The sequence below is a fragment of the Gastrolobium bilobum genome, unplaced genomic scaffold (assembly GCF_033153095.1).
Source record: "Gastrolobium bilobum isolate Gb01-03AN ecotype WA unplaced genomic scaffold, APGP_CSIRO_Gbil_v1 utg186986, whole genome shotgun sequence".
In the NCBI taxonomy this organism is placed as follows: domain Eukaryota; kingdom Viridiplantae; phylum Streptophyta; class Magnoliopsida; order Fabales; family Fabaceae; genus Gastrolobium; species Gastrolobium bilobum.
Window position 1 is genome coordinate 1,038 of NW_026895321.1, and position 9,107 is coordinate 10,144.

At 32.9% G+C, this 9,107-nt stretch overlaps 1 protein-coding gene across 1 annotated transcript; it reads left to right on the forward strand.

Moving 5' to 3' along the window:
• Nucleotides 1-5,892: 5,892 nt before the first annotated feature.
• On the forward strand, nt 5,893-8,769 carry LOC133305769 (DEAD-box ATP-dependent RNA helicase 38-like; the record flags this gene model as incomplete). Its single annotated transcript, XM_061506008.1, has 4 exons — nt 5,893-6,057; nt 6,143-6,436; nt 8,020-8,247; nt 8,704-8,769. Coding segments are annotated over exons 1-4 (753 nt in total), but the record flags the coding sequence as incomplete, so codon positions are not given.
• Nucleotides 8,770-9,107: the final 338 nt, after the last annotated feature.

Sequence of the window (9,107 nt, forward strand, 5' to 3'; positions counted from 1 at the left end):
AGAATATAATAGCAGAACTAAAAGACTGATCAGGTGTGGGTCACTTGAACAAACAATATATGATAAAGCAACAGAAGGCTTTCAAGAAACACCAAATCAAGATATCGCTAATCTCAGGAAGCGTTAAGGGAGTTGGACGACGCTCTACAAAGAAGAGATCTTGAAAAGCGAAACATACGAAGAAGATGAAGAGTGCCACCTTGAGGCAAGTGCAGTTGCCGTTGGAAGTGCTCCACCCCAGTACTGTGTCTCCGCCATGAGGCATGAACGCCGTCGTCGAGGAAGAGGGAGAGGGGAGGATAGCTTTGTTATTCAGCGGCGCACCATCGATTATGTTATTCAGTTGTTGCGTTGTTGCTGGCGGCATTGGTGGTGGTGGTGCTGGGTTGGCGGTGGCGGTGATTGTGAGCATTGTGAGGGAGAAGATGAGAAGGAGAAGGAGGCGAGTGGAATTGATGTTTTCCATCACACAGAGAGAGAGAGAGAGAGAGAGAGAGAGAGAGAGAAGAGAGGTTTCTTGCTTTAGAAAGAAAGTGGAATTGATGTTTTATTATGGAGTTTTTTGGTGTTTTTTTCATTTTCTGTTTATATTTCCCGCCATGCATGCATTGTCAACTAATTAAGTCATGTTATTATCTCAAATTGGAGTGAGGATATTCTAACTATAAAAAAATTTCACTACTAACTTATTACCCATTACATCACAATTGGATTAAAGAGAGAGAATGTTAAAAAGTTTTTGAAGAGAGAGAAAATATTAATCTAATGGTTATTGGATATGTAGTAAGTTGGTAATAGAAAATTTTGGTAGTGAGAGTATCTCTCCTCCTGAAATTGGAAGGCCTACTTTTTCAATCACATCATTTACTCATATATATCTTTTTGGCAAAAGATACTCGCCTCTGAATTCAGATAATCACAATAGTATCCACGACTTTTTTTTTTTTTTAAATGAAAAAGTTTAAGTGAGAGTAGATATCGGTATCTCATTAGGATTCGAGAAGACCCCCAACCTCTTTGAGAATTTCTTGGAGAGATTATATATCGCCTACAAACAAAGTCCTTACATTTGTAAACGAGGTTCGAATCCATTCTCTTGTGGGGTATAGATTAAATTAGCCAACTATGTCCACTTAAATATTTAATGAAGGACATCTTCCGTCATTAGGGGGAGAAAACCAGAAGTTTAATGAATCTCGAAAAATTATTTTGAACGAAAAAAAAAACCAAATAAATTATTTAGGTCCACATACAAGCATAATTGAACTTGAAGTTCAAAAATATCATTAACTTGCTAACTTTAGCAAGATATATCCTTTGTTTGTACAATTTTTGTACAACATGATACTTCTATTTACCATTTTTTATACAATGTAAGCTAAGCATCAAATTTATTAGAGATTGACTAGAAAACAAAATCAATTTTATCATGTTTAAATCTATTTTTTATCCAATTTTCAAATCCTAATTCAATTACTATATCTTATTTATTTAATCTTTATATATTGTTAATTTAATAGACATCAAATATATATTTGGGTTATGTTTTCTTATGTTGTAAGGAAATGATTATCTCATGTTATATAAATAAAATTACAAGTGAGACTCACATGTAAGAGTAGAGAGAAAAAATAGATGTGGGACCCACCTCTACTTTATGTGTGTAGGAAACTTATTTATCTTATGCAACATAAGATAAATATAACCCAATATATTTTTAGGTTGATTGAAAAACTAAATCATTTTACTGGAAAAAAGTCAACTTTGTATTGTTTAAGGAATTAACATTTCTCTTCAAATATGAGATGAAGTTATTAACTACAACCCCAAAACGACATTGGAAAAAATCATGCAATATATTTTAGTAAAATTCATGTTGCAAGAGGAAAATGAAATTTCTAAAATATTATATATTTTTTCTATACTCTAAAATAATGTCATTTTACTTCTTCTATATTTTTTAATATATTTTATAATTTTATATCTTTTAAATTAATTCAAATAACATTACTTTTTAATAAATTTAAGGGGGAAATATATACCAACAATACCACGAGAATATTATATGACCAATATTAGTAATTGGTTTTAATAGCAAAAGGACACTCAGGAATGAAATTTAAGTCCCTCCCCTCCACTCTACCGAAAAAAAAGTCCCTCCCCTCCATAGCACAGTTAGTATTGAAGCCAGCTCGAGTTCAAATTTGCAACTATATATTTTCTTTTTCTTTTTTATATATATATATCGGTTCATCAATTATTCAATTAGTTAGATTCAAGTTGTGCAGGACTAGGCCGCAAAACTTCCTGTACCAAGTTTTTAACACAACTATATATCTTATAAGTTTTAAAATCAAATTATGTAACTTAAACTATTTGTTTATACTTGTAAAATATTCTACATAACTAATTGAACTCAAATTAAACGTATCGATCTTGAACCCCAAATATTCAAGCTCGGTATGATTATATAAGCAAGTGTTTAAAATATTGCAACAAGTTATTACTACACTTATTCGAGCTGAACCTGCATCTGTCGAGCTTTCAATTTTTCCCTTGCACTAACAGCAGCTCAACGATAAAAGCTTAATCAGGGTTCTTTTGGAACTGGTTATGCTAAAACCAATCCAATTCTGGTCACCAAAGAGAAAAGCATCAATCATAGAGACACCACAAGCATTTATATCCATCAGTTTGAATAATTAATCCAATGGAGCATAAGACAAATTACAGAGAACTGTCAATCTTAAAAAACAAACAGAAATTTTACACATACGATTTATGCAATGAATATAATGTTTTTGCAACAACTCTCCTCTTTTATCCATGCTTGAGATGAGCTATGTAAAATTTTGCAACAAAGCACAACATAGGAAGAGTTTCAAATAAAATACTTCGAGTTACCAAAATTAAAACATCACAAGATTCGCATTCATTGCCTTCTTCAACTTTCGTCTAATTAGCTTCCAAGTGCTTAGACTATTAGTCCAAAACTAGCTTGATAATAAAATTTTAAATTATGATCTTATTGAGCTTGGTATAGATTTCCTCAACTCACTGAGTAAGTACATTTTAAGGTTATACTTATTTCACAATCATATTTGAAAAACTAGGGATTTAGTGATGAGACAGAGAGAAACACATTTCAATTATTACTCATAATGGTTCAATACATAAGTTGATCCTATAGCTCTGTTTTCAATAATATTACAATTACATAAAGACACAAACACAGTTTATCTAGGGTGTACTACTAGTAATATTCAATAGGATAATGCCATAGATGCCATAGCTATGCGGGACTTCTGACATTCAGTCCATTAGTTCTGAAATCAAAACAACGGAGGATATCACACATCCACATTTGGCTCATAACTCGGTTTAATCAGGTGTCCAGAGATAGAAACATTTGTTTAACATATAAAATTTTTTTGGGCTAGAGCATATACTTAGAGTTAAGTCCATTAGCTGTCTTACTTCATCATAAAATCTTAAGTCCTTCTGTTAATTTTATGTTTGAACTAAAATCAAACCCTATCACCTCTGAACACAAAAAATTCAAGCTGGGTTCGGTTATGTAATCAAGTCTTCTAAAAATATTGGAACAAGGTATTATTACCACACTTCAAATTCCAGCGGAACCGAGCATTTATTACCAACAGATTATTACCGTGCAAGAATCTCAGAAAGAAACAATTAATATGGAGGAAAATTTAGAGAGAGAAAAAATAGAAATTTTTTTTTTGTCTGTACACATTATTTGTTCAATATTACAAAGAAAGAAAGAAAAAGAGAGATGTCCAAACTCCAAATACCAATTATTTTCATGGCTATTGGTATGGCTATTATTCAATGGTATATACAAAATGAGTGTATATATGCATAATAGCGGAACTTAATAAAGATCTAGATCTACCCCAACACATCAGAGGCGAATATACAAAACAGGGCTTTTGCAGAAGCCCAACAGAAAATATTGCAATACTCATGCCACGATGAAGAACTGTTAATAGTTCCAAAGAACAGATCTTTAAAAATGAAAAACATAAAAAGCGCGTAGAAATCCACCATGAGCTCCATGCAGTTCCCAATAGAGGTGTCTCCGAACGGCTGCGATGGGGAGGCAGTGGAGTTGAGATCGATGGCGGTGGTGGTGGCTGTGGTGATTGTGAGCATTGTGAGGAAGATCAGGAGGATAAGGAGAAGGGAGCGAGGGGAATTGTTGTTTTCCATCAGAGAGAGAATAAAGAGAGAGTGAGGGTTTGGGTTGTGTAGTTGAGTTTCTTGCTTTAGAAAGAAAGAAATAGAGGTTTCTTGGGTTTTATTATTTGTGAACAGAGAGGTTGGGTGTGAATGAATGAATGAATGATGGTAACTAAGAGGAAGGGTTTTCTTTCTTTTTTGTTGCTCAACTTGTTGAATAAGAGCGCAGTAGAAATATCAAAGATGTGTTTTTTAAAATATTTTTTAAGATAATGATTTATATGAAAAAACTTTAAAATAAATGTGAAATGGTATAAAATATATTTTGATACAAGATATGAGTGTTTTTTTCCAAGTTATAAGATAATCAGAAACAAAAGAGTTAAACGTTAATATCAAAAGGTAAAAAAAAAAAAAAAACACCTATTATTTGTGTAAATAAATAATCAATATTTTTTTATCTTGGTATTTAGTTAAGATATTTTTATAAATATTCTGTAAAATTAACGTTAATATCAAAAGAATATGTTGCTAAAAATACAAAACAACTTTCCTGGGTTTTTTTTAACAAAGAAATTTCCCATAATAATTATTCAAAATTAGCCCTGCCCAAGATATTTACGTAGTGCATTACTTATAAGACAAATGATATATTAGACATTTGTACCTAACAAAAGTCTAGAATTCATAGAATTCTGAATTACTGTTTATTGAATAGATATTTTTTAATTGAGAAAAATATAATAAAATATAAGTTAAAAAGAATTTGAATAAAAATATTTCAAATTATAAAAAGTACGTGTGAGCTGTATACAATCCGTAATTAATTTGATTTTGATTGTGTTAGCAATTATAGAAATTAATTGTAAATAGAATTGATTGATAGGAGACATCAATTCTCCGAGTAATTAATTTGATTTTGATTGTGTTAGCAATTATATGAATTAATTGTAAATAGAATTGATTGATAGGAGAGATTAATTCTCTGATTTTAATATTATTTTTTAGAGTGATTTGTGGCTTGATTGAAGCCCAAAATTAGTGTATATAATTACCTCTCTACAAAAGAAGAAATACACAGATTCCATTGTTCAACAATATGTTGTTTTGTGATGAAAATCGTTTAAAAATTTACTTTTTTAGCTTTGATGAAGCTCTCCTAGCGAAACCCGGTTTCGAGCGGGTAGACCCGCCAAAAGAAGAAAAAAACTTTGCAATTAGAAATCTTAAGAAAACATAGAGGTTAGTATAAGATTGTAAAAAAGACATCATATCTGTATTTCTCACTAAAAAATCTAATAAAATTTACATTAATAGAAAATTAACTAAAATCGTCATATATTTTGATATCACAAGATTTTTTTTCTTTATTTAAAATACTTGTTGAATACCACCGGATTTGACTACACTCTAAAATAATCTTTTAAATTCTTAATCAAATATTAAGTGATTTTTTTCAATCCTTCAAAATCATAATTAAATATTAGTAGATTTTTTTTGCAATTACAAAATTCTTTAAAATTTCAATCCATAGAAAATCTTTCCAAATTAGTACCCTCTCTCTTTATATATATTAGTAGTATATGTCTATTTTATTTAATTACTCTTCACAGACCTCAATCCATTACTCTCTCCTTCCCTCTGAAACTGCGAATTCCTTTTTTACTCTTCACTCTCTCGTCTACTGCTATGGCAGAACCATCCACCGCCGAAACCACCTCCGCCAGCGATGCTCATCCGCCGGCGCCGGCGCCGGCTTCCTCGTCGCTCAACGTCGTCGGATTAACGAGCGACGAGAACAAGAAGCCTTCTCCCAAGTTCTTGGACGAGCCTGAAGACTCCAACATCCAAGCGGTTGGTTCGATCCCCATTCCCGATTTCTCTTTTCTCTCTTTCTCGGCGAGAAATTGACGGTTTATGGTTTTGAATTTCGGTGCAGGTTTCGTCCGGCGACACTCCGTACACGTCAGCTACCACCTTCGAAGAATTGAATCTCTCACCGGAGCTTTTGAAGGGACTCTACGTGGAGATGAAGTTCCAGAAACCTAGTAAGATCCAAGCCGTAACCTTGCCTATGATCTTGAATCCTCCGAATAGGGATTTGATCGTACACGCGCATAACGGTTCCGGAAAAACCACGTGTTTCCTTCTTGGTATGCTTAGTCGAGTTGATCCAAAGTTGCAGGCTCCTCAAGCTTTCTGCATTTGCCCAACCAGGGAGTTGGCTATTCAGGTAAGGTTCTAAGACATTGCTTTTTTAAATCGACATATAATCTTATTCTATCATGGATTAAATAACCCATAACTAAGAATGCAATAGCTGGTGGCCCCATACTTCCGGAAGAAAAGCTATATCCCTCCAAAGGGATATCTGATCGTGAGCCCTAGAAGTTTTTCTTTTTTCTTCTTTTTTTTTCCGTTGTTTTTTTTAGGCTAAATTACCTAAAACCACCTTGAATTTAGGTGGTGTTTCAAAAAACTACCCTAAACTTTAGATTGATGCAATTAACCCACCTATACTATCTCATTCCAACAATTAAACATATCTATTAAATTTACATTAAACGTCGTTAAGTAAATATTAAACACCTTTGAGTAATCCGTGCATCTGAGTAATTATTCGAAGGGTGACTTAGTCATGGATATGGGGACATATGAATTGGTTTGTGCAGAGTATTTAGGATCTGCAGTTGTAGAGCCAGCTTGGTTGAACTATTTCAGGGAATGGGGTCCAAAAACTGATTACAGTATAGATGATGAGTTGAAGAAGGTGGAGAAGTTGTTGCCTGGGAAGCTAAAATCTGCTTTTGAAAATTTTGTAAAGAGTTTACCAAAGGAAGTGCTGGGAGCGGAAGGACCCACAGGTCCAAAGGTGAAGAATAATTGGAGTGGTGATGAAGCATGAACATTGTAGCTTCAGTTACATTTATTCTCATGAACTTCAAAATTGATTTACAATAATGTTATTGGGTTCAATTGCATAAGTGGTTTCAATTTGAGTTTAATTGGAGAGAGACAAAAAAGTCAAATGAAACCAGCAATAGCTTTAAACTAGTACAGAACCTTATCAATTCTCCGTATACCAAATCAATATCAATTTTGATCCTTTCATTTTCCTTATTCAGAGATTTTTAAAAAAAAAAAAAAAAAAATAAGCAACATTACTTGGACCCACCATTATTTGTATAGGATATATTAAACTTGTTTTAATATCTATCTCTCAAAACATTAGAAGAAACAGAAGAAGATTGAAATATAGCTATGAAAACTTTTTTGTAATTTTAATATTAAACTGTCTATTTGCAAAAAGTTATGTTTTTTATCACACATGCAGCTGTAATTTTTTTTTCACAAACCACATGGGTATATGTGATAAAAAAAAATCTCAAGGCATAGGTAATTCTAAAACAAACCATTTACTGCAAAATCACCTATGCCTTTGATTATTTTTTATCACTCGTGTGGTTTGCAAAAGTATATGTTTTTTTATCTGCTCCCGTGATTTTTTACTTTTACAAACCATGGAACATATGTCATAGGTGATTCTAAAGCAAAACAGCTTCGGTGAACTTTCCTGTTTGTTTTTTTTTATTCGTTTGTTAATCACTGTTATCGAACTTTTCCTCGTGATTTTTTTATTTTTTACAAATCAATGGGACATATGTGATAAAAAACACTGGGCCATAGATGATTCTAAAACAAACCGGCATTGGTGAACTTTCCTTTTTTTTTATTCGTTTGTTAATCACTGTTATCGAACATTGTGATTTGTGACTGTGTTAGTTGTAGCTTGATGATTATTGTGTTGTGTGGCAGAATACTGAAGTTCTCCGAAAGATGGGAAAGTACACGGGGATTAGCTCAGAATGTGCTATACCAGCAGACAGTAGGGATGCTTTGCCGATAGCGAAACGGGCACCGATTATGGCTCAAGTGGTTATTGGGACCCCTGGCACGATTAATAAGTGGATGAATTATAAGAAACTTGGGGTGACAAGGTTGAAGATTCTTGTTTTTGATGAGGCTGATCAAATGCTTGCTAAGGTAATTCTATCGTGATAATGAAATGTTGTTTATTTAGAATTTGAGGTTTCATTGTCCTTGGACTAGGCAAGCACATAGCCTTATCATTCTCCCTGAGCTTATTATTGTTACAATCTTTTGGGGAGTTGGCAACACCCTTGTTTTTTAATAGAATAAGTTACAATTAAATGGTAAGTTGTGACTCTCCTCCTTTAATGATGGATAAAGAGGAAGAGTGCACTAGTAGACCGCTTGTTTTAACTTTTAACTCTTGATAATATATATCTTTTTCTAGTTAGTAATTACTCTCTAGTAAGTATTCTAGAGATCCTAGGACCTAGTTTTAGGTTCAGGGAATTGTTATGGTTTACTGAATTAGTATTGTGATTTTCTTTTGTTTTTTAAAGCAGAGGTATTCGCAGTTCGGTTTCTAAATATGTTGTGTCCAAACTTGCTTAATTACTGTAAACTTTGCAGGATGGATTTAAAGATGATTCCCTGAGGATAATGAAAGGAATAGAAAAATTCAATTCTAACTGTCAGGTTTGTTGAACTCTTTCTTGCGTAGTGTGCTTGTGTGCATGGCATTTTCATCCATCCAAGAAATTCTGGCATAGACTTAGTCTACAAGTTGCATAGCCTAAGCTAAGTACACACCGACACATCGTCATTTTACATTAAATAACTACATGATATATGTGTCAATCTACTACTTTTAAAATGATAATGTATTAGTTTATGTTTTGGTTTTATTTATATGACTTGTGTAGATCAAATCTATGCAAGAATTTATCAATCCATAGGGACAACACATCCATGTATACATGTTGTTTAAATTACCGTCACCCATCCTTCAACCTGTTCAGGTAGAACACCTTCCA